Raw genomic sequence first — 26,029 nt, 5'->3', positions numbered from 1 at the left:
CGAATTTGGGTTAGTTTACCTGTTAAATTGTTTTTTCTGTTTTTGATATTATTATTTAAGATAGCTTCTCCTATTTTACATATTGCTTTTAGGAAAAGTACTCGACAACTTTAATAAGGGTTAGGAACTTCTTATAGAATGAAATTGGAGAAATTTTGAATTAAGCTATTAAGCTATTATAAGCGTCTAATAAGCTACTTAATAGTTGTTAGATTTATTTGGTGATTGAATGGATAGAAATTATAAAAAAATTTATTCAAGGCATCTGTCTTAGAGGCAAACATTAATCCTTATCATAACCTAGTAAATACTGATCCGAAATATGTAGAGTATATATTATATATAACACTTGGCTATATATGTTGCTATGACTGATTACTTGAATTCAGATGATATTGACTGTAGTTTGCATGCTAAATATTTAGTATGTATCTAAATTGCACACTGTTGATTACTCTTAGAAACCATGAAGCTTGATTTTCTCCTTCTTCACAATTCCCACCTGCACGAGGAAAGTAGAAACATTCTTCCTTTGATCTCCCTGAAGTTGTATGCCTTGTCCCAACTCAGGGTCCTCGACAACAGTACCATTACAGCAGAACTCTTTCTTCAGGTCCATGGGTATCTTGCTATAGCTAGACTCTATCTTTAACCCTTGAACAGTTGTTAAGCTTTTCCTTCCGTTACGCAGATGCACACGAACATGAACATATTCTTTTGTATCAGGTACGCATGATTACCGGAGACAACCTTCAAACTGCAAAGGCAATAGCTCTGGAGTGTGGGACACTGGCTTCAAATGAAAATGCAGTTGAGCCATGTATAATTAAAGGAAAGGTATTTCAGGAGCTATCTGAAAAAGAAAGGGAACAGGTTCCCAAGAAAATTACGGTATGCTTCGTTCTTTCTTCCATTGTGAATGACTTTATACCTTTTTGTATGCAATTGGACTTAACTTATTAGTTCCTTGTGTTCATCACTCACTTAATTGAAAGTATTGAAGCAATGGCAAAGAAGAGAAAATTGAATATTGGGAGTCGTAGGCTAAAAGAATCAAGCCAAGGAACTAGTGCAACTCATACAGCCTCAGCTCATGCCCAAGGAAGTAATGTTGAAGAAATGCATCCAACATCAACTCATGCTCAAGGACGTAATGCAGAAGAAACTCATACAACCTCAACTCATGCCTAAGGAAGTAATGTTGAAGAAACAAGGCCCAACCCAAGTCATGTGGAAGCTGTCACACATGAGTCTGAAGATTCCTACTCTATTCCTTCAGATATAGAAGCAGAAGAAGAACTAGAAATTAATAAAGGTCTCAATTATATATAGTTTCTGTTTTTGTAATTTATTTTATATATAGTTTATGTTTAAATTATATAACATCTTTTGTTTTACCTGTAGATGTTCAACCCAAAAAAAAAGAGGCCCAACAAGAATGTATGATGTATGGGAAATGGATCCTAATAGTTACATAGTTGTTAAGATGGACAAGCGTGGTCGATTCATTGGTACGGAAGGGTCAACTCTTACTCGTTTCATAGGGAGTTTGGTTCGAAGGAATCAATATGCTCCAATTAACTACACATCTTGGAAAGATATGCCTGATGACAATAAGAATGACATGGTTCTGGAAATAGAGGTATTTGATTAACAATATATTTAAATAATTATGTACCCAATTTTTTTATCACTGATGCTGTATTTACTTAACACATCTCTATATGTGTAGAAATTCTTTGGGTTTGATCCTCCTATGAATGAGACTACAAGAGAATATCTGAAATATGAGATGAATATGAAGTGGAAACAATGCAAGTGTTCTATAAAAGAAAAGACATTTGACGCAAGTAAAACGGAAGAAGAAGTTGCATCCGCTAAACTAGATTCTCGTGTTGATCGAAGTCAATATCGTGAATTGGTTCATCATTGGTTTTCTGCAGAGGCACAAGTAAGTCAAATTTAAAAGAGATATTGTCATATTATAAAAATATTCGAACTTGATTCCTTCTTTCGACTAACATTATGTTGTATCAATTGTAGAAAGAAAGTAAAATGAATAGTCAGAATTGTAAAAGATACAAAGATAATCATTGCATGGGTACAAAAAGTCTCCCAAAATTGATGAGAAGGTTAGTTAATATTTGAACTTATAATTGAATAAATTGTATTTATAAAACAAATTACTTATAATTTCATTTGTTTGGTATTAGAAAGAAAAAGCCAAAGGAGTGTCGCCCACACGCAAGGAGATTTACATTGATACACGTACTCGTAAAGATGGTTCAATTGTTAATGTACATGCTGCAAGATTTATTGTAAGACTTTCTTTTGTTCATACCTTTTTTGATTCTATAACTTATACTGAAACAATATGTTAAATCAATGAAATTGGATCCCCGACTGTTGTATAAAATTGAATGTTGTATAAAATTGAATTGAATGTTGTATAAAATTGAATTATGACCGTAAGAATTGAAACTGGTTCAATTGTTCTGTTTTAATTGTTCCCTTTGAATGATTTTTATGATGCCATTCAGGTGGGGAATTTTGTTATTTATATTGGCCTTATTTCGGATTGTCTTGTCATGATGCTGTGTGTTTTTATTGTTGGTAAAATTGAACTAGTTGTTACAAATAACTGATATATTCAAATGAGCGGTCCCCTATTCGAATGACCATCCACAACCATTACTTTGATCCTGCTTATTTTGTTTTAATTGTTCTGGTTCAGTTGTTCTAATTTAATTATGTTCTGAATTTTGTTTTAAATTAATGAACTCTGTTTTGAATTCTGTTCTGAATTATGTTCAGTTGTTCTATTTTAATAATTCTGTTCTGATTATGACATAAAAGTGACCCTTTTCAATTGTTTTGATTGTCATCTTAATGAATTCTATTTTAAAATGAATTCTTATAATCTATATATCTTATAATTTTTCAGGAAGAACTAAAGAAATATAATAATGAGGCAGAAACTTCTCAATCGGTTGGGACACAAAGTCATATGCCTTGGAAGAATGACATTTATTCCCGAGTAAAAGGAGCTGAAAAGAGGGGACATGTGCGTTGTATAGGCAATATTCCCAAACCTAAGAAATCAAAAGCTTCTTTGTCTGAAAATCAAGAATTGAGGGATGAACTTAAGAAAATGCGAGAAAGTCAAGAGTGGACAAATGTGTTTATGGCAAATATGGTGTTAGTGATTCAAAATCGATTATCTCAAGAAGATTTGAATGATATTTTACAAGCTGCAAAACAGGTATATTATATAATTGATATTTTACTTTTCAAGTTCAGATTTCGAATATTATGATAACATGAATTAAGTAGAGTTTGTAACATATTTTATTTTTATTTTTAATAGGCCACAAATGGTGCTAGTACTCCAAACCAGATAAATTCTTCAAGTCGATGCAGTGATGAAGACGGAAGAGAGGAAGATTAGAAATTGTTTTTATCTTGGATATGTTTAGGCTTATCTAGTGTTTTTTTGATGTAGTATCTATTTTTGTGTTGGTTATTATATAAAATTGACATTATTTTGTTATTTTGATATGTTTGTAAGACTTACTACTTTGATCATATAATTAATTTTTTTTTTATGTTACCTTAAATTTTGTGTAGTGCAATAAAAAAGTATTGTCGAATATATTATTTTTTTGGTCAGGAATTATTGTGAAAATTTTATTATTATTAAAAAATATTTATATTAGGGTGAATTTTATTAAAAAAAAAACAGAGAGAGAACCTATAGCAACGGACAGTTTGGTCCTGTACCAACGGATATGGTGGTTGACTAAAGCTATTTAATAGGTGTAAAATGCCGTTGCTATAGCTCCGAAATCTATAGCATCAAGCTAATTTTCCGTTGGTATAAGCTATTGGGACGGCATTCTTGCCGTTGGTATAAGCATAGTATCCTAGATGGTAGCAGGTGGGCGTTGGTATAGGTTTTATGACCTATAGCAACGGCTTTTGAGACCTTTACCAACGGTTTCTGCCGTTGCTAAATGGCAAGTTTCTTGTAGTGATTCCTTCAAAAAAAAACATAATTTATATTGGATTATTATTATGTTTTTGCATGATACACATGTATTAAATTGACGGATCTCTTACAATTTATTCATATCTTAAATAAATAAATAAATAAAACAAAAGTATAAAAATATTACAAAGGATTAATAAAATAATCAAAATTGATAAAATAACAAAGCTACACTCTTCATCATACAACACACAAAATCCTAGACACACCCGATGATCATGAAGAAGAACAAGTTTTTGTAATCGTAAATCTCGTACAACCAAAGAACATGGTTGTCTTTTCACCAATAAGAAATTGCCAGCTTGTAAATGTCTATGTTCCACGTCCGTATCCGTGTTTCATAGAGAGAACCGAAATATGAAAGAAAGCTATTAATCCAAAATATGAAAGAAAGCACTTAATGCTTCTAAACTCTCAGATATGAAAGAGAGCTATTAATCCAAAATATGAAAGAAAGTTCTTAATGCTTCAAAACTCTCAAGTTGTGTTCGAATAACATATGAAGAGCCACTCTAACATAATTAATCAAAGAAATTACACTCGATCCATGAAACTATTCGTTTATGAATCCTTTAGACGGCGTCGGATATGACAAAGATATATAGGTCACTATTGACCATCTTTGTAGCATCAGATGTCTAACAGATGCACTGATGCGGCATGGGTTTGGTGCCTTGCTCATCGATTCAATCATAAGTAGGAAATTCAGATACATTAGCACAAGAAAAGTTGTGAGGATGAGATGAGAAGTGAAATTGCAGAGCAACTTTTTGTTACATATATAGAAGCAGTGGTGGCTAATGAAAGGGTTGGAGTGTGTAACCCTGTGTGAGAAAGAGAGAGTATATATAAGAGTGGGAGTGAGTGATGTAGGTTTGTGAAAATAGGGTTTGTTGGTGTAACGTGTGATGATATTGAAAGAGTCAGCTGCTGAAAATAGGGTTTTTTTTTTTTGGTAGTGAGGGAAAATAGGGTTTATTGTTAGGACTCTTATTTTTATTTTTATATAAACAATGCCTCTATATTGTTTTGATAGAATTCCACCTAAGAATATATTATATTTTTCTTTACTCAAAAAAAAAATATATTTTTCTTGTAAAAAAAATATAATATATTTTGGAATATAATATTTTTTTATTGAAATCGAAATTGCACAAAGAATAAGATGAGTTAATGAAATGAGATAATTTTATTCTTTCCATAAAAAAAAAAAAAGAATATATCTCATGCCCCTTACATTAGTGTCATTTGTAAATAGTTGTTAGTATTGTGTTTGTGGGAGTCAAGTTTTCCTATAAACTGTGTTTTTGAGGCACTTGATTCGATTCATATTATAACTCTAAATCGTAGCATCCTTTGCCTCTGGTTGTTTGTGATAATTTTACAATTTGCATCGATTCGGATATTCATTGAATATTTTGAATCGGATCCTTTAACCTTTCGGTTATGTGTCCTTATTAGAATCGTATCATTGTTCTTTGAATCGTATCAATCTTCATCTAGATTTTATGATTTGATTCAAACTCTTGCCCGTAGAGTTTTGAATGGTATCAATATTCATCTGGAAAAAGTCTTGAATCAATTCAAATTTCTTCTGAATCGTATCACATTTCATAGTTTCAGATGTCCTCTTTTTACATTAGTTGAATCAATTCAAACTTATTATGATTCGATTCAAGTTTGCGATTTGGTGTCAAAATTGAATCCTTTCGGTCACACCTATATATACCCTCTTTTCCTTTTTGTTTCATTATTGAAACATTTTGCAAATAGGCTATGAAATCTCCAAACTCTTTCTCTCTCTCTCTCTCTCTCTCTCTCTCTCTCTCTCTCTCTCTCTATATATATATATATATATATATATACACATACATCTTCTTCAGATTAAACACTTTTTCTAAGATCTTTGTAGAGCGTGAGGTCTAGATTGTTAGGGTGTTATAAGAGTTGTTAGATTTGTTTCTCTCAAGGGTCTTGGAGGTGGATCAAGGACCTAATAAGAATAAGGCACTTTTCACCCCCAAATGGTTTTGGGGGTTGTTACTCAACTACTCAAGGTTCAAGGGGATCAAAGCTTCAGACATAGCAAGTACGAATTCTCGGAGTAGCAATTCAAGGGATTGCATGGAAGCTTGAGATTCGAAAACCTTGTGGTTGTTCAATTTCAAGAAAACTTGAAGGTTAGATCTTTTGTGATTGCTTAGCATAAAAGATGAGGGAATCAAAAGAATCTTTATAATCATACACTTGTAAACATTTTCATGACAGAGGAAGACCATGATAGAGACATTTTCTATCACGAAGAGAGGATACACCCCTAGTGAGGACAAAAGGGGGAACCTCTATAAATCTCGGTGTCTTTATTTCCCTTACCTTTTTAATTTCAGCATTTTACTTTTGGTTATACTAATTTCTTGCATGAAGTGATGACCACTTACGTGTGAGCTTTGTTTTCAATAGCCTATCCAGAATTTTCTTAACTGAGGTTTTCACACTTTCAACTTTCTCACAAGCAAAGTTGGAAATTAGCTTCAAACAATTCTTTCATATATTTTGTAATCATTGGTAGTTAGTGTAATTTGTTGTTAATATGTTTGGTTTGAGATTGTTTAGTTTTGTGATTTGAATTGTGTATTGATTATTGAATAGTTAAATAAGAATCATTTGTGAATTGTTTATTCATATTTGAATTTTTATTTCTACTTTATTTTAAGTCTATCATCATAATTCACGCATAACCCAATATTCATCATCAAACTTCAAACTCACGATTTCACAAACTTGTTGAAAATCCGTAAACGCTATTCACACACCCCTCCTCTAGTGCAAAAAAATTATTTAAATTTGGAAAAACTAACTTCAAAATTAGTAAACTTACCAATTTTTGGATTTAGTATTTCAAAACTAATTTCAATTGCGGATAACCAATTTTAAAATAAGTGTTTATGGTTCTTTAATTTTTATGCACACATGTCAGAAGTGATTACAAAACTAAAGTTGTATTCCAATTCCTAAACTATATTCACGTGTTTAACAATTTTGAAAAACAAACTTCAAAAACACAAAAAACCCTAAATGCAAACCATCAACCCATGAATTGAAGAACCAATAACAAGATAAAGCACACCTTCGATAAAATCAACAACAAAGATAGAGAAACGATGATTGGGAGGAGATAGAGAAACTGGGTTATCGACGATGACATTGAGAGAACACAACAACGCCTTCAAGTGTGTGGGATCAATCATGTTGGTTGAGACGAAGTATGTGGTTATCGCTGACGAGAAAAACACAAGAGTAAGAGAGAGTGAACATTCAAGATGATATGGGAGAGGAGCATTTCATTTTTCTTTTTCTATTTTTTTGTTGACTTGGTATAAGTATATTATTTTATGATTATTTTTTACAAGTGGGAGGGTGTAAAAAAATGGTGTGCCACATGGGTACACATATCGTAACTGAAAAAATATATAGTTTCTTTTTAAAGATTAAAAAAAATACATGTGACATAGAGGAGCGGACACTTAAATTAATTTATTATTCACCAATTTCGTCCGCTAGCTATGTAGAACATGAGGTCCGAAAAATAGAAAGAGGATAAAATATAAAAAAGGACCTGCAATTATTTAACTTTCATGACCGTTTCCTCATTCTTCCTACATAGCTTTTTCCTTTTAATACCATCATATAATGTTTCTGAAATCAACCATGTCTCTCTTTTCATTTTCAGTTACATTTGCATTCACCTTAACATTCCTCTTAATGTTAAACTCAACAACACCCCAAACACAATCACCAAAACCATGCAACGATCCATACAAACAACTCAACCTTATCCTTAATCCAAATGGCACAATCACACGACCAAACAAACCTCCAGAGACTCCTCCCTCACTAGATCCCACCCTCCCCGTTCTCTCCAAAGATCTCATCATCAACCAATCAAAAGGCACGTGGGCTAGGATCTACCTACCCCACAAAGTATTGGATCATACCCCCAAAAAACTTCCCCTTGTGATTTTTTTCCATGGTGGTGGATTCATTTTTCTAAGCGCAGCATCAACAATGTTTCATAATTTTTGCCTCAACATGGCAAAAGACGTTGAAGCCATTGTTGCGTCTATAGAGTACCGTCTTGCACCGGAACATAGACTCCCAGCTGCATATGAAGATGCAGTGGAGGCTCTGCACTGGATCAAAGCTAATCTATCAGATGATTGGTTAAAAAACCATGTTGATTATTCAAATGTTTTTCTCATGGGTAGTAGTGCAGGTGGAAATATCGCATACAACGCGGGTCTACGTGTAGCCAAAGTAGAAGATGAAACTTCCAAGATGATCAAAGGGCTTATATTGATTCAACCTTTTTTTGGTGGAATTCATAGGACACGTTCGGAGGTTAGGCTTGCTAATGAGTCTCATTTGTTATTGTGTAGTAATGATATGATGTGGGAATTGTCCTTACCCATTGGAGTTGACCGTGATCATGAGTATTGTAATCCAACGGTGGGAAATAGTGTTTTAGGATTGGAAAATATTAGAAGACTTGGGTGGTGTGTGTTGGTGACTGATTGTGATGGTGATCCACTTGTGGATCGTTCAATTGGGTTAGTGAAATTGATGGAGGAAAAGAAAGTGAAAGTTGTGGGACATTTTACAAAAGGTGATTATCATGGTGTTCAAGATAAGGAGCCTTTCAAAGCCAAGGAACTCTTTGGGGTAATCAAAAAGTTTGTATCGTCTTTGCCTAATCATACCATCTAATGATGCACACTTTGTTTGTAGGTCATATATGTTTAAACTTTTAAAACATGACCATCAATTGAACCATTCTAACGCTTTTTCTAACATCAATTCTCTTATTTGTTGAAAATACTATGAGTATCACACTTTGAAAATTGATTCTACAGAAAATATTAAAAAGATAACGTTCTTAATCATCAATTCACTGCTACATCAATTCACTACCCACGAAGTAGTTTTTTTTTTTGAAATAGCATATTCAATTGAAAGCCAAGCACAAGCTGTGCAAATGGCAGAAAAATACAACAGTGGCTAAACATCCTTACAGGAGCAGTGAGCACAACCCACCTAATAATCAAAGGCGCTAGCACCACACAGAAAAACAGAAAACAGAATATGACAGGAAGCCAAAAAGCCATGCCTAATATACCATAACAGCCTAATGACCGAAATGAAAGTCAGAAAAGCCGAGACCCAAAAACTCCCACACCAAGACCTAGACATCACTTCCTATTAATACATTCTCTTGGGTTCCAACACCACTCATAAAAGAGGCAAGAAGCTATCCTCAATCTACTCAGAGACCAAACCCAAGATACCGCTTTGATTTCTTCCACTATCTCGTTCAAGTGTTTGGATTGGTTTCTAAAAATCCTCGCATTCCTTTCCTTCCAAATCATCCAAATAGATGCATGCCAAATCAACCAAAACGCTTTCCGGATGTGTCTCGAATTCCCCGCTCCACTCCAACACGCAAAATGTACAAGCAAATTCGGAGGAGTGATAAAGTCAATATCTAACCAATTTAGCACCTTACGCCAAACTAACAACGCCACCTCACAATGCAAAAAAAGATGGGAAGTTGATTCCTCCAAATCACCACATAGCACACAAGCACTAGGTTCCCCGGGAGCCAAGATATTTCGACGTTGAAGATTTACCTTTGATGGAATACGGTTCATAATTGCCATCCAAGAAAAAGCCACAACCTTAGACGGAGCCGGACTCTTCCAAAGATTGGCAAACACTTCCTCCTCTAACCCACTTAACCCCTCTTAAAGAGTATCAAATTCCTCCAACAATCTATAAGACGACCGCACCGTGAACATACCCCCCTCTTCCGGCAACCAACACCACCTATCCTCTTCCATACCCAAATTAACACCTTCTATAAGAGCTATTAAATTACCAATAAGATTTCTTTCCCATAGGAATGGTTGTCTCCTCCAAGTAAGGTTCCAAACCACCCCCCCATCAACGTTACTCCACAAGTCCCTTACGGTAGCCTCTTTGTGAGTCGAGATCGAAAAAATTCTAGGAAAGAGAAGAGCTAAAGGTTGCTCACCCATCCACCTATCCTTCCAAAAACTAGTATTCCTCCCATTTGACACCTTGCGAACCACATTTGTAGAGAACCAATTCTCCCCCGAACCAACTTCCAACGACTTCAAATCCTTCCACCACCCCGAAGCAAAACGCGACCATCTAGCCCCTTCCTCCAAATTAAGCTTACAAACACTCTCCCCATATTTCTCTATCAACACCACCTTCCAAAGAGGAAGGTCATCTTGGAGTAAACGCCACTTCCACTTGGCCAAAAGACTTGCATTTACCATCTTAACATCTCTCACCCCTAAACCTCCCTTACCCTTTGGTTGGCAAATCCGCTTCCATTTTACCCAACAAATTTTTCTCCCTCCACCCACCCCTCCCCAAAGAAACTCTCTTTGGATCCGGGTAACCAACTTCACCACTTTTGCCGGAATTTTCAAAAAGGACAAGAAGAATATAGGGATTGCATTCAAAATGGAGTTAAGGAGAGTAATTCTACCTCCAAGGCTTAAATATTTGTTACCCCAAGAGTTGAGTCTATTTCGAAGTTGTTCCAACATTGGTTCCCAAGTGGATAGCTTCTTGGAGATTGCTCCCACCGGTAACCCCAAATAGTTAAATGGCACACAACCTTCTTTACAATCCAAGAATCTACAAGCCGCCTCCATAAAATCTCTCGGGACATTCACTCCAATAAGAGAGCTCTTATGATAATTAACCTTTAAGCCGGACACCATCTCAAATCCACTTAACATTGCCTTTAGAGTCCAAAGATTATCAATTGTGGGTACCCCTATACAAAGAGTATCGTCGGCATATTGCAAGTGGGATATCACCGCTCCTCCTTGCTTAATTTCAAATCCTTTGAACAAATTCTGGTTTACCGCATTAGACATTAACCCACTAAAGCCTTCCGCCACTAAAAGAAACAAGAATGGAGCAAGGGGATCACCTTGTTTCAAACCCCTTTTGACATTTATTTCTTCCGTTGGGCTTCCGTTGACAAGAATTGACATGTTTCCCCCAAACACACAAGCCTTCATCCATCTAATCCACTTGTCACACATACCCACCCTTCTCATCATATACTCCAAAAAACCCCAATCCACCGAATCATAGGCCTTTTCAAAATCAACCTTGATGATCAAACACTCCCTTTTTGATTTCTTTGCCAAGTCCACCACCTCGTTCACAACCACCACACCATCCACCAAATGCCTACCTTTCAAGAATGCCGATTGTGAACCGGAGATAATAGAATTCATCACCTTGGAAAGTCTTGTAGCCAAAACTTTTGAGAGGATTTTATAAAGGCCTCCTAGAAGAGAAATAGGGCGAAATTCCTTCAAGGTTGACGGAGCTTTCACCTTAGGAATAAGAGTCACAAAGTAGGATAGGAAACTCCTTGGAAGTTTCTCATTCGCATGGAATTGGTCAAACATAATACGAATTTCATGCTTCAAGAGATACCAAAATTCCTTAAAGAATGCAAAATTGAAACCATCGGGACCCGGACTTTTACTACCATCACTAGTTTTAATCACAACCTCAATCTCCATTAGCGAAAATGGTGCTATTAGGTCCCGGTTTTCATCTTCGGATAAGGTGGAGAAGGGAACTCCATCTAAGTTCGGCCGCGTCCACCTTTCGTCCGCCACTTGTCTTTGGAAATACTCCACCACTTCTCTTCGCACCTCCGACGGAGAGTCAACCCATCCATGATCCACCTTAATCGCCTTTAGAGAATTTCTAGCCGCCCTAGCCTTCACACATCTATGGAAATACTTGGAGTTATCATCATCCTCTTTGAGCCACTTTGATCTTGAACGTTGGAACATACTTGCATCTTTGGTTTTGAGAAGTTTCCACATGTCTTCAAATTTAGCTTTTCTCCTCTCGACATCTTCGCTACTCAAGACCCCCAATTCCCCTTTTACATCAAGGTCCGCTATATCATTTACCAAGGAAGCCACTTTAGCATTTATATCTCCATATTCCACTTTGTTCCATTCTTTAATCGCTTCTTTCAAGACTTTAAGTTTATTCTTCAACACCACTCCCATCCAACCGGTGGCATTTTGATTTCTCCACACTTCCTCCACCATATTCTTGAACCTTTTATTTTCCAACCAAAAGTTATTGAAACGAAACGGTTTAGGCCCCCATTCCACATTCCCACTTTTAAGAACCAACGGGCAATGATCCGAGATTGATCTAGGGAGCACCCAAAGGGAAGTACTCCCCCAACAATTAATCCAACCTTCCGAGATAAGTGCCCTATCAATCCTACTCATAGCTTGCCCACTTGCATGATACCACGTAAAATTACGACCATAGGGAATAACATCTAGTAAATCCACATCCGCAACAAAGGAATTGAAAAAATTAATTTCCGTTACCGTGTTAGGAGAAGCTACCAAGTTCACACCCCTCCTCTCATCCACATGAGTCACCGCATTAAAATCACCCACCATACACCACACTCCATCTCCAAAGGTATTTTTTAGCAAAACTAGATTCTCCCACAAACTTTGTTTTGCCGCCAAATCACATTTTGAATAAATATTCACCACCAAACACCTCTCCCTTGATCTCCCCCATTCCAAACAAACTCCCACAAAACCTTCTCCCTTAAAAGAGAATATAAGATTTGAATCGGATTTTCTCCAAATAGAGATGATTCCACCACTATTGCCGACGGAAGGGAGATAAGCCCAATCACAATCGTCACCCCCCCACAAACTACGACACAACGAATCCGTGACTACTTCAAGCTTTGATTCTTGAATTGCCAAAAAATCCACCTTTTGATCATACACCAATTCCCTAATAACTTTTTTCTTCACTCTCCCCCCCCAAGCCTCTAACATTATAAGAGAGAACTATCATTGGGCAACCAACTCTCTCTCCCTAGTGACTTCCTTGGCCCACGAAGTAGTTCGTAATATCAATTCAATTATTTTATTTTTACTTGCAGATTCTTGTATGATTCCTTTGTTTTGTTGTTCTTTCTTATCATACAACTACATTAATTTCACCACTACAAATTTCTTTATTACTTGTAGCTAACTTCCTTGTAGGACATACATGTGAAATTTATTGTTGTATAAAGTTATGAAAATGCTTAAGGAATCTAATATAATATTTGCTTAGAGTCTCCTGAGTAGGTTAAGGAATCTAATATAATATTATTCTCTTAATTACTACCTAACCTGTACTTATCAACAAAATCAAATATTTATCATTCCTCTTGCACATGATAAAAAGCATATGGTTTGCAATTGCTCTATCAAAAATTTCTAAATGACAATTTTAAAAGGAAATTCTAAATCTAGACGTTGACTATGATGTATGATGACCGACAGAGAGATGTGGGAGAAGAGAAATAAATCAAAATTCTGATCTCTCTAATTGGTTTTATCTATATATAAAACCAATGAAAAAGATCAAAATTTTGATTAATTTCTCTTCTCCTACATCTCTCTTGGTCATCATATATCACAATCAGCGTCTAGATTTAATACTTTCTATCAAAATTGTCATTTAAATTTTTTTAATACTATTGCTAGCTTACTATTAATTCAATCGACTTTTTCATATATAGTCATCAATGTATTCTTTAGTTTGTTTTTTTTTTTTTTGAATAAGCAAATATAATTAAAAGCTAGGTTGCACAAGAAGCACAAACCCGCAAGGAGGAAAAAGAGTACAAAGGCCGCCAATAACGAAAGGTCGAACACCTAAAACAAACTCAATAAAAAAAAACCCTAAAAGTCGGATAAAAAACGAAATGGCTCAACAAAACCAAACAAAAGAAACCTCCAAAGACCAAGAGGCTACCCAACCTGCTGCCAAGACAACACTGCAAACACAGCCGCAGCGCCCAGACAGCAGGCCACACAACAGCAGCGGCCACAAGGCCCGAACAGAACCTCCTCGACGGCAGAAAACCGCATCAGGAGCACAGAAGCAGACACACACAACAACAAGGCAAGCAGGCCACACAGCCGCACAACCACCTCCAAAACAAACAGAAACTCCCTCCCAAAAAAACCAACAAGGCACAACCACAAAACACAACCAAAAGGCTGCCACCACAGTTATCGCAAAAGACACTCTTTCAGACTCCAACACCACTCATAAAACATGCAAGCCGAAATGTTAAATCTACTCAACAACCATCTCCACGAGAGCACCTTAACCTCTTCCACAAGCTCCTCCCACGTCACCACTACATTATTGAAAATAACATCATTCCTCGCCTTCCAAATCACCCAAATCGCAACATGCCAAATCATACGCAACCCCTTCCGAATTTTCTTATTAAAGGAACCCCCCCGACCAACACTCCCAATGAACAAACAAGTTAGGAGGCATTATAAAATTCAAATCCAAGCACAACATCAAATTAAGCCAAATGTTTCTAGCCAAATCACTATCGAGGAAGAGATGCAAAGTACATCCGGGAACCGATTCACACCAAACACAATTATGACTAACCTCAAGAGGTAAACAATTATGAAACTCCAAATTAACCTGATTTGGGATCCGGTCTAAGAGAGCCTTCCAAACAAAAGCACACACCTTAGTTGGCTCCCCGGAGTTCCAAATTTGACGACCCTCTTCTCCCATTCCGACCTTGCGTCATCCCCAAGCAATCTCTTATCCAACTTCAAATACATAGACTTAACCGAAAAAGAGTGATCATCCTCCAAGTTCCAACTCCAACAATCTTCTTCTAAAGTCAACACAAAGCCTTCTAAATCCTCCATTAAATCTAAAAGAAGATTATTCTCCCAAACAAAAAGCTCACGCCTCCAACTAAAACTCCACCGACCCCCATTAGCATTAAACATCCACAAATCCAACACCGACGCCTCTTGATTGCTAGAAATAGAAAAGAGCCTTGGGTATTTTATCATAAACAGAACACCCCCTCTCCAAGTCACCTTCCAAAAACTAGTCGTGGCCCCATTTCCTACCTTCCTCATCACCTCCTCATTAAACCAAACAATATCCTCCCCTTTGGCAAGAGACACCAAGTCCTTCCACCACCTAGAGATACTACCCGGCCACCATCCACCTCCACCCTCCACCAAGTCACTAACCTTATAACCATATATCTCCACCAAAACATCCCTCCGAAGATCATTCTCCTCCCGAAGCAACCTCCACCTCCATTTAGCAAGAAGACTCAAATTAACCAACCTTACATCTTTAACCCCAAGACCCTCACTCTCCTTGGATTGACAAACCACATTCCAACTCACCCAATTGATTCTCCTCCTTCCCTCCGTACCTCCCCAAAGAAACTCTCTTTGGATACGAACAACCTTCTTAACCACACTAGCCGGCATCTTGAAAAAAGAGAGATAGAAAATCGGGATCGCATTCCACACGAAATTGATAAGAACGATTCTACCACCGTGACTAAGGTACTTATTCCCCAAGAGGACAATTTCTTATCAAGTTGATCCAACATAGGCTCCCAAGTGGTAACTCTTCCCGGATTGCCTCCCATTGGTAACCACAAGTATTTAAAAGAGAGGAAGCCTTGACTACAATTCAAAAAGTTACAAGCTATCTCCATAAAGTTGGGTTCCACATTAATCCCCATCAAACAACTTTTAAAATAATTAACTTTCAACCTGGAAACCATCTCAAAACCTCTAAGAAAAGCCTTCAAAGTCCACAAATTCACCACCGTAGCTTTTCCCACACAAAGCGTATCATCGGCATATTGAAGGTGAGAATACACTTTCCCCTCCTCTTTTAATTTAAAACCTTCGAACAAATTGAGCCTCACTGCATTCCTCATCAACCCACTAAAACCCTCCGCCACCAAAAGAAAGAGGAAATGAACAAGAGGATCCCCTTGTTTTAAACCTCTATGAATGTTAATTTATTCCATCGGAGTACCATTATCAAGAATAGACACGCTAGCTCCACACACACACGCCTTCATCCATTCAATCCATTTCGGGCACATACCAACTATCTCTATCATATACACCAAGAAACCCCAATCCACGGAATCATAAGCCTTTTCACAATCAACCTTAAGAATCAAACAATCCAAATTTGGTTTCTTAGCGAAATCCGCAATTTCATTCATCTCCAAGACTCCATCTCCCAAACTCCTTCCTTTTAGGAACGTCGATTGGTTTTGAGAAATAATACGATTCATAACCCTAGCCAACCTCCTAGCTAGAACCTTTGCCAAGAGCTTATAAAGACAACCTAATAGGGAAATAGGGCGAAAATCCTTTAACTCAAAAGGCGAATTGATTTTAGGAATCAAAGCCACAAAATAAGCTAACATGGACCTTGGAAGCTTCTCATTACCATGAAATTGGTCAAACATGATTCTCACCTCCCCTTTTAGTAAGTACCAAAACTTCTTCACAAAAACAAACTTAAAACCATCCGGACCTGGGCTTTTATCCCCCTGGTGTAACAGCCCGATTTTTCGCTAGATTTATTTTATTATTTATTAAATTGCTTTTATGTGTGTGATATGTACTCATATGTGATTAATTGTCTCTGTGTGTGTTTTTGGTTGGGAGTATTAGAATTCGATGTTAGATGGGTATTTTAGTCATTTTGGACTCAGGGGTATTTTGGTCATTTTGAGAGTAAGGGTAATTTAGTAATTTTGTTGAGGATTATTTCTAGTGCTTAGTGAGAGCCGTTATTATTTTACTAAGTTACTAGAGAGTGTAGTAATTTATTTACAACCGGTAGGTGACCGTTAGTATTACATTTTACCGTTAAGTGAGTATTAACATTTTGGGTTAGAATAGAAATGGGTTAGGCCCATTAAGGCATTGTGAGTTGAGCCTAATTAGGTAGATCCTATATAAACTCTACTTTGTAGAGAAAATAAGGTTTTACCAACATTTTCACAATTGAGAAGAGATAGAGATAGAGAGAGAAGATAAGGGTTTGAAGAGGAAGATCTAGAGAGAGTTAGAGGAGGCTAGAAGCTTTGGGAGCTAAAGTGAAGCCTTAGTTGGTGATTGTGAAGAATTAAGGTAAGGGGGTTAGTCTTTAATCATAATCTAGTAGTTTAATTTCTACCCTAATTCTTTGCATAATTGTAGTTAAGTGGTTAATTTGATTTTAGATGTAGAAATTCGTGCTTAATTTTGATGATATGATTATATGCATGAATTGAATGATAATTGTGTTGTTGTTGTTGAATTTGTATGTCAAAATGGGTATATATGAACATGATGAGTTTTTGTATGAAATTGATGATGAATAATGTTGTGGTTGTTAGATTGATGATGAATTCATGTTCAAATGTTGTTGTTGTTGTTGTTGTTTTAACATATGTTGTTGATGAATTGATGCATTGGGTATCATGAATTGATGAATTGGTGATGAGATTTGTTGTTGTTGTTGAAAGTTGTAAAAGTTTGGTGAATTGGTGAATTTTGATGTGTTGATGTTACAATCTCAAAACTTGTGTATGTTTAAGTATTTTGAAGGGTGAGATTTAGCATGGGAAAGGGAAGTTCTTTCCCACCATGGGAAAGTAAATCTTTACCATTAGATTAAAGAGGAACACTGATTTTATTATAGTCTGCACACACTATATCTTTCTACACTTTATCTTCAACCTCACTACCATCTCTCTCATTTCACCACCACCACCACAAGTCAACAACCCAAAAAATTAAAATGTTGTTCTTAGGAAAACATACCCAGAAAATTAGATACATAAAAAATCTTCACGTGGTGCAATAAAGAAGCACACTTTTTATGGAACATGTAATTAAAAACAATCTTCATGATATGTAATCTAAGAACAAATTAAAAAACAATCTCCATGGCTTCAATCAAAGAAAGCCAAAACCACTGTTTATGTTTGTTTAGTTTTAAGTGGCTTCACATTGCAATGCGTCTTGAATCCTACGAGGTTCCATTCATATGCTATCTTTTTTTTTTAATGGTAGATTCACATGCTATCTAAAATTCCTTATGCTTGTAGCTTTAACATTTCAACTCAACATTATTCTAACAATCTAGCTTTTTTTTATCCTCAAACTCATCGATTTTTATTTGTATATGTTTTTGGGTTTTTACAAGAAAGGTCATGAACAATATACGAGATCTGTGAAAAAACGTACCCATGGAAGGGATTGAGAGACCAATTTTATGTCAAACTTCAAAGTTCAAATTGAAAATCAGTATTCAATTTGATATAATTTTTTCACGTCAAACTTTGGTGAGGTGGGTTGTTGACTTGAGTGTGGTGGTGAAATGAGAGAGATGGTAGTGAGGTTGAAGATTAAGTGGGGAAAGATATAGTGTGTGCAGACTATAATAAGATCAGTGATCCTCATTAATCTAATGGTAAAAATTTACTTTCCCATGGTGGGAAAAAACATCCCTTTCCCATGCTAAATCTCACCATTTTGAAGTGTATATAACCTATAAACATCTTTGGGATTAAGTTTTGGGGTTTGGAATAATCAAAATTGGGATTGAGGTGGAAAGTGGTTGGAACCCGAAACTTTTTGAACTGTTCTGGTGTAGGACGCTTAACCGTGCTCACCAGCGAGCCAAAAGCGTGCTGCAAGCGAGTAACTCCCAGAAGCTACTGGAAGTTGGACGCTTAAGCGTGCTGAAGACGCTTAAGTGTGCAGCTCCCAGTTCAGCCATTTTTATTTCTTTGGTTCGTGCACTTGGGGACCAATCCGGGCTTTCTAAAATGTTTCTTTAGACATGTTTAACCTCTGTTTATACATTTAATCCTACTGGAACTTCATTTGGATCAATTTGGACTTGATTTGGTAAATTTCACTTAACTTTTGAAAAATGGTCCAAAACGTCAATTTTTCGGAAACTCGTTTTTCTCGTGAAATTGAAGTAGGGTTAAGGTTGTATAATGTTTATATGATTTCTAAAAATGGTTGTGATTGGTTTCATCAAGTCTTAACATGTTTTGTTTTGAAAATGGGATTCCTTTGTAAAAATGACAAAGAGAGACGAACTTTGGGAATTTCATGATTTCGTCGTGTTTAGCCGGTGAAACGTAATTGTATGCTCTACTGCACTTATATGTGGACTAGAGGTATACTTAGTTGAGGCATTGAATCTTGTTTACTTGGTTTTAGTTCAAAAACTTCAATTATTTTAAAATGGTGAAGTTAGAGACGAACTTTGATGAAAATGGTTTTATGAGCCGAATGCTTTATAAATCCTCTAAGGATAGTCTGATATGATTGTAAGAAGGTGTTTAAATGATTTTTAGGTGAAGAATATGATGTTTATCATAATGTGTTGTAACTTCTCCTTTACTTGAATTGTGAGGAATTATATGGAGTTGTTGAGTTATAATGGTGTTATTGATGTTGATTACTTGCATATATGTTAAATGATGGTGATATTGTTGGTGAATGCATATATGCTAAATCATGATGATGAATTATGTTGTTGAGTCATTATATGAGAATGACGTTGATTGTTGGTGGTGAGTTCATACATGCTAGTTTTGATGTGATTGGTGATGAATGCGTGTATATACATATAGCCGTTGATTATAGCAGTTGTTTATAGCCGTTGAATTGTTGTGAACATATGCATGGTTGATTGAATCATATGTCGTGTCGGATGTTATATCCATATTGCCGTTGACTATAGCTGTTGATAATGATGTTTTTGTTGCATCATGAGGTGACGACCTTGGAGGAGTTTGGTACAACATGCATCTAGAAGAGTCTATAACATTCCATGCATTTGATTAGTTGATGAGTCGTGCCGTATTTGAATATGTGCATTGGTGAAATTTGGAGAACGTTGTGATTATGTGGATTGGTGTATATGTGCATTGGTGGATTTTGTTGATAGTTGCGAATAAATGATCTATTCTCTAATTGCATGTCTTGCCTATTTGTGCTTATACACTTGGTGAATCAATTGATGATAATTATTTTGATAATAATGATGAGGTGAGATTTGTATATGTATATACGTATATGATGTGGTGATTTCTTTGATAATGATGATTGCTTGCTTATAACTTTGAAATAATGAATTGTACTTGTTGAGTTAAGTATGCTAGATGAGGAATGAGGTGAGTAATCCTTTCATTGATTTGATGTTGATAAATGATGAGCTTATGTCGATTACTTGAATAGAGATTGAATATGCTTGCTATGCTATGTTAGAATTGTGATAGCTTGATGTGTATGGAATGAGGGATAATAATCATATGATGTTAGCATTCTATAAGGGATGGGTATGTATATATGTTATGCATGAATCCTTGAATGCCTATGTTTGTTTATATTGATTATGATTGATGTAAAGCTTACCCCCAGCGGTTTTGACCGCCTACCTGTCTGTATGGATGGGTAGACGTTGTGCAGGAGTAGTCACTTTGGTGAGTGCTTGGATAGCGGGAGCTATCTCCGCTATCGGTTGGAGTCGTAGGTTTAGGCTCTGATTAGGGTCGGTGTCTTTATGTCCTGTTGGATTTTGTTTTATTTCGTTGAGATTTGTCCACTTGTTGGGACTTGGAGAATTTTTATATGATGATGTATTTTTGACTATGGCATGTATATGTTGGAGATATTTGATTTGTATCCGCTGTGACTATTGAGATATTTTATATATGCATGATGATTTTGGATTTTGTGTTAGACGTAGCGTCTATTTCTTGAATATTTGTTATATTCGCGTGTTTTATCGCTTTAATAGAAATAGGGCGTTACACCTGGCACTCTTCGAAAACACCTTCAATTTCCTCCATAGTAAACAGAGCCACCAAACTAGCATTTTCCTCCTCCACCAACCCCTCAAAAGTTTTGGTCGATCCCACACTGATTCCGCTACATGATTGGTAAAATAATCAACCACCACCCTCCAAACATCCATCGGAGATTGCACCCAATCCTCACCCACCTTTAAAGCCTTAATCGAATTCCGATTATTCCTCAATTTTACACACTTATCAAAATACTTGGAATTTGTATCCCCATCCTTAAACCATCTAGATCTAGCTCTTTGCACCATATTGGAATCCTTCACCTTTAAAAGTCTCCATAAATCCCCAAAAAGACCTTTACGGGTTTGGACCTCTTCTTCACTCAAGCCCACCTCCTCCCTTCTCACATCTAAAATACGGATATCCTCCACAAACTTATTAATTTTAGCTTCCATGTCACCATACACTTCTTTATGCCAATCCTTAATACTCAATTTCAACCCCTTAAGCTTCTCTTTCAACACAAAGCCCATCCATCCTACACTAGGGAGGGCGCTCCACCTCTCCTCCACCAACCCTTTAAACTCCCGATGTTCCAAACAAAAGTTATTAAACCGAAAAGGCCTCGACCCCCAATCCGACCCACCTTTTTTCACAACAAGAGGACAATGATCGGAGACATCTCTCGGAAGCACCCAAAGCAAAAATTCACCCCACAAAGACATCCATTCTTCGGAAATAAGCACCCTATCAATACGAATCATAGATCTACCGTGAAGATTGAGGAGCTGCAAAGTTCACTGGAAGCTCATGAATTGATGGTTTCAGAAAGAAGTAGTGAAATATCAATTCAACAAGCCTTGCAAGTTCAAACTATCAAGAAAGAGGATTATGATAGGAAGAACTTCAAGAAAGGGAAGAATAACAATAAGGGAGCAAAATAGTCTAAAGGCAAGAACAAAGCATCTGAGAAAAGTGAATCTTCAAAGGAAGGAAATTCTAATCAAAACAAGAAGAACAGTTTTGATAAGAAGAAGATTCAGTGCTTCAAATGTGAGAAGTTTAGACACTTTGCATCAGAATGTTGGTCTGGTAAAGGAAAGCAAACAAAGAATGATGAAGAATAAGCTAAGATTGCACAAGACTGAGAGCTGAAATTTTGAAAGTTGGTTCTTAGATACTAGTTGTTCTAATCATATGACTGGAAATATGGTTTGGTTAAGGGAATTTGCACCTGGAAGGAACACAAAGGTGAAGCTTGCTGATCATAGAACCTTAACTGCAGAAGGAATGAGGAAGATTGCTATTGAAGGAAAGAATTGACAAATGGAAATAATTGAAGATGTTATTTATGTCCCTAGCATGTAGTGCAATTTACTTAGTGTTGATCAACTCATTCAAAAAGGATATTCAGTGATCATGAAGGATAACTCCCTGAAGTTGTTTGATAAACATCAAAGTTTAGTTTTGAAAACTCCTCTTGCAAAGAATAGGACATTTCAGACTAACATGAAAGTTGTGGAATTGAACTGGTTATCTGCTATAGTAAAAGATGAAGATGGCTGGTTATGGCACTATAGGTTTGGTCATCTCAATTATAGAGGTCTTAATCAACTAGTTGATAAAGAAATGATTCTTGGTGTACCTAAAATTAAGATACCTAATACAATATGTCATACTTGATTAATAGGGAAGCAACCTAGAAATGCATTCAGTTCAAGCACATCACATATATCAAAAGAGCTACTAAATGTTGTGTATTTTGATGTGTGTGGTCCTTTAGAGGTTCCTTCATTAGGGGGAAACAAATATTTTATCAGTTTTGTTGATGAGTTTAGCAGGAAAATATGGTTATATCTGATTAAGACTAAGAGTGAAGCATTTGATATGTTTCAGAAGTTCAAAATCTTAGTAGAAAAACAAAGTGGAAAATCTATTAAGAATTTAAGAACTGATGGAAGTGGTGAGTATACTTCAAAGGTGTTTGAGAAGTTTTGTGAAGACAATGGCATTGTACATGAAGTAATTGCTTCATATACTCCTCAACGTAATGGTTTGGCTGAAAGAAGAAATAGAAGTCTGCTTGACATGACCAGAAGTATGCTCAAGATGAAGAAGATGCCTAATACATTTTAGGGAGAAATTGTAAGAACTGCAACATACATATTGAACAGATGCCCCACTAAGAAACTTGATCTAATTCCTGAATAAATTTGGTTAGGATGCAAGCATTCTGTTAAACACTTACGGGTGTTTGGCTCTTTATGCTATAAGCATATCCCTGATGCAAAGAGAAGAAAGCTAGGGGACAAGAGTAAGCCTATGATACTGGTTGGATATCATGAAACAAGTGCATACAGGTTATATCATCCTCTAAATCATTCAATAGTGATTAGTAGAGATGTTAAAATCCGTGAGAATGAAGCTTGGGATTGGAACAAGAAAGATAAGAGTTTTAATCATACAGTTCCCACAATAGATACTGAAGTTCAACTAGATACTAAAGTTCAGGATGAAGTACATGTTGAAGAAAATCAAGCCACTATAACTTCAGTGAAACAAAGATTTGTTTCCACAACGCTAGCTGGACATGAAATTACTCATGATAATCAAGTTAATGAGGAAGGGAAATTTCATCACTTTGCATTATTAGAATATTCAGAACCAATGAACTATGAAATAGCAACGAATGAAGAAGTATGGAAGAATGCTATGATTGAAGAACTGAATACAATCAACAAAAACAACACTTGGGAACTGAATAAGCTACCTATGTAAAATGGATTTTTAAGTTGAAATTGAAGCCAAGTGGTGAAATAGCCAAACACAAAGCTAGATTAGTGGCAAGGGGATTCATGCAGGATGCTGGTATAGATTACTTTGAAATATATGCTCCAGTAGCAAGGCTAGAGACTGTGAAACTGATAGTTGCCATAGCTTGTGGAAGAAACTGGGCAATGTATCATCTAGATGTGAAATCTGCTTTCTTAAATGGTCCACTAGATGAAGTAATGTATATAACACAGCCACCATGTTTCAAAATCAAAGGGAAAGAGGATATGGCGTTTATGTGAAGAAAGGAATTGAAGGTAGTCAATTACATATCTGTTTATATGTTGATGACCTGGTAGTAACTGGTAGTGATGTGAATGAGATAGAAGCATTCAAATGTCAAATGATGAATGAGTTTGAGATGAAAGACTTAGGATACTTGACATATTTCTTGGGCATGGAATTCACTGAAGTTACAAAAGGATTGTTGATGCATTAGATGAAGTATGCATCTGATTATTGAAGAGGTTCAATATGATGAGCTGCAATCCATCATCATCACCAGCTGAGACAAATGTGAAACTAGTGATGAATGAAGAAGAAGAAGAAGAACTAGCGGATCCTACATTGTTCAAACAATTTGTGGGATCACTAAGGAATCTATGCAATAGTAAACTTGATATTGCATATGCAGTTAGAATAATAAGCAGGTTCATGAGTGAACCAAGAGCATCTGATCTGCTAGCAGCCAAAAGAGTGATGAGATGCTTCAAAGGAAGACTAGAGTTTGGCATCTTATTTCCTAAGTGTCTGGATGAAAACTCTATGACATTAGTAGCTTATTCTGATGCAGATCGTTGTGGGGATAAGCATGATAGAAAGAGTACCTTAGGTTACCTATTCAAGTTTCTAAACGCCCCAATTTCATGGTGTGCTAAGAAGCAACCAGTAGTAGCACTATCAACTTGAGAATCTGAGTATATTGCAGGGTGTATGGCAGCATGTCAAACAGTTTGGCTTGAAAACATACTCAAGGAGATGGAGATAGAGGTTAGCAGACCTATAACATTTTTCATAGTTAACAAATCTGCTATAAACTTAGCAAGAAATCCAGTTCTGCATGGAAGAAGCAAGCACATAGAAGCTAAGTTTCATTTTTTGAGGGAACAAGTGAACAAGGGAGCACTGCAGATTGTTCATTATTTTGCTGAGTTGTAGCTTGCAGACATATTCACTAAGCCATTGAAAGTTGACAGGTTCATCAAGCTAAGGAGTTTGATTGGCATGATAAAAGTGTAAACTTGAATTAAGGGAGGATGTTAGTTTGTTTGTTAATTCAAGTTAATCAAGTGATGTAATCATACTTAGTTGGTTAATATATCACATTAGAGTTTTAGCTTGTTATGGATTAGTTACAAGTTTCCTAGAATATAGCTTATATTTGTTAGGGTTTGTTACTTAACTTGTACTTCAAGTAACCTAGCATGTACTTGTATATAAGCTACTTCACTTGTACATTTTTCATATCTCAATAATACAATACAAGTACTTCTATTCTCAATCTACTTTCATTCTTCAATTCTCTCTAAAACCAACAAAAACTCAAAAACCTATATCTTAACTCGTTGATCAAGTTATAGTTGCTGCGTTAACATATCTTATATCCATACCAAATAAAAAAATTACTTTCTGATGCAATGAAAAATTCCTTTTTCTTTCTTCGTTCCAACCTTTACCTTAAACTAATAAAAAAAAAAGGAATCCCTAATAGAAATGAGATTTTTTTTTTCTTTTTTATTCCCTTTCACATACGAAATCAATTGATATTTTTAGGATTTGTATCCATCGGGGCTGACGGGACTCGAACCCGCAACTTCTATATTTTCGACACATTTTAGTTAAAAAAAGGGTTAGACATATGAATCAACCAGTAGGAGAATAAATTTAAAATTACAAATGAAATAACCTACTGTCCCAGCTCTGCTCCACGTAGAATTTGACACAAATATGTAGTTCTGTGTTTGAATGAAATAACTCCTTTGTCATTGTTGTAAAATTAGGAATAAATTATCTCTATAAATAATAATATCATATGAATAAAAGCATCAATAAAATATTAAAGAGAATAAATAAGAGAGATTTAAGAGAACTTATCTTTGTTTAATATTGTTGTATAGTTTGGCTGCTGAAATAGTTCTATCAACATCCTTCACCAATACTTCATAGGACACCTACACAAGAGTAAATCGATAGATAACCTGAGGCGTGACGAAGTCACTGTCCTTAAGGATTTATCCGCCTCATAAGCGAATATCCTCCCAGGATACAACATGTTCTTCTCTGACATGAATCATATCAGAGGCGACAGAACAACTTAAATTTGTTAAACACAGGAATGATGTAACCCAGGAGAGAGC

At 36.0% G+C, this 26,029-nt stretch overlaps 1 protein-coding gene and 1 pseudogene across 2 annotated transcripts; both read left to right on the top strand.

The window, feature by feature from the left end:
• Positions 1–1,404: 1,404 nt before the first annotated feature.
• LOC146916559 (uncharacterized) lies at positions 1,405–3,617 on the top strand. The gene is made up of 6 exons (XM_085718604.1): positions 1,405–1,642; positions 1,733–1,951; positions 2,044–2,136; positions 2,214–2,318; positions 2,945–3,262; positions 3,368–3,617. Exons 1-6 carry the CDS (start codon positions 1,439–1,441, stop codon positions 3,446–3,448), a joined length of 1,020 nt encoding a protein of 339 aa, XP_085574730.1. The 5' UTR covers positions 1,405–1,438; the 3' UTR covers positions 3,449–3,617.
• A 3,999-nt stretch (positions 3,618–7,616) lies between these two features.
• LOC146916558 (carboxylesterase 1 pseudogene) lies at positions 7,617–8,884 on the top strand (annotated as a pseudogene). Its single transcript, XR_015015125.1, has one exon. The product of XR_015015125.1 is annotated as a carboxylesterase 1 pseudogene (transcript).
• Positions 8,885–26,029: the final 17,145 nt, after the last annotated feature.

Source organism: Medicago sativa, chromosome 6, assembly GCF_051527215.1.
Source record: "Medicago sativa cultivar Bolivia chromosome 6, Bolivia_mono, whole genome shotgun sequence".
Classification (NCBI taxonomy): domain Eukaryota; kingdom Viridiplantae; phylum Streptophyta; class Magnoliopsida; order Fabales; family Fabaceae; genus Medicago; species Medicago sativa.
This window is presented reverse-complemented; position numbering and strand designations above follow the sequence as displayed.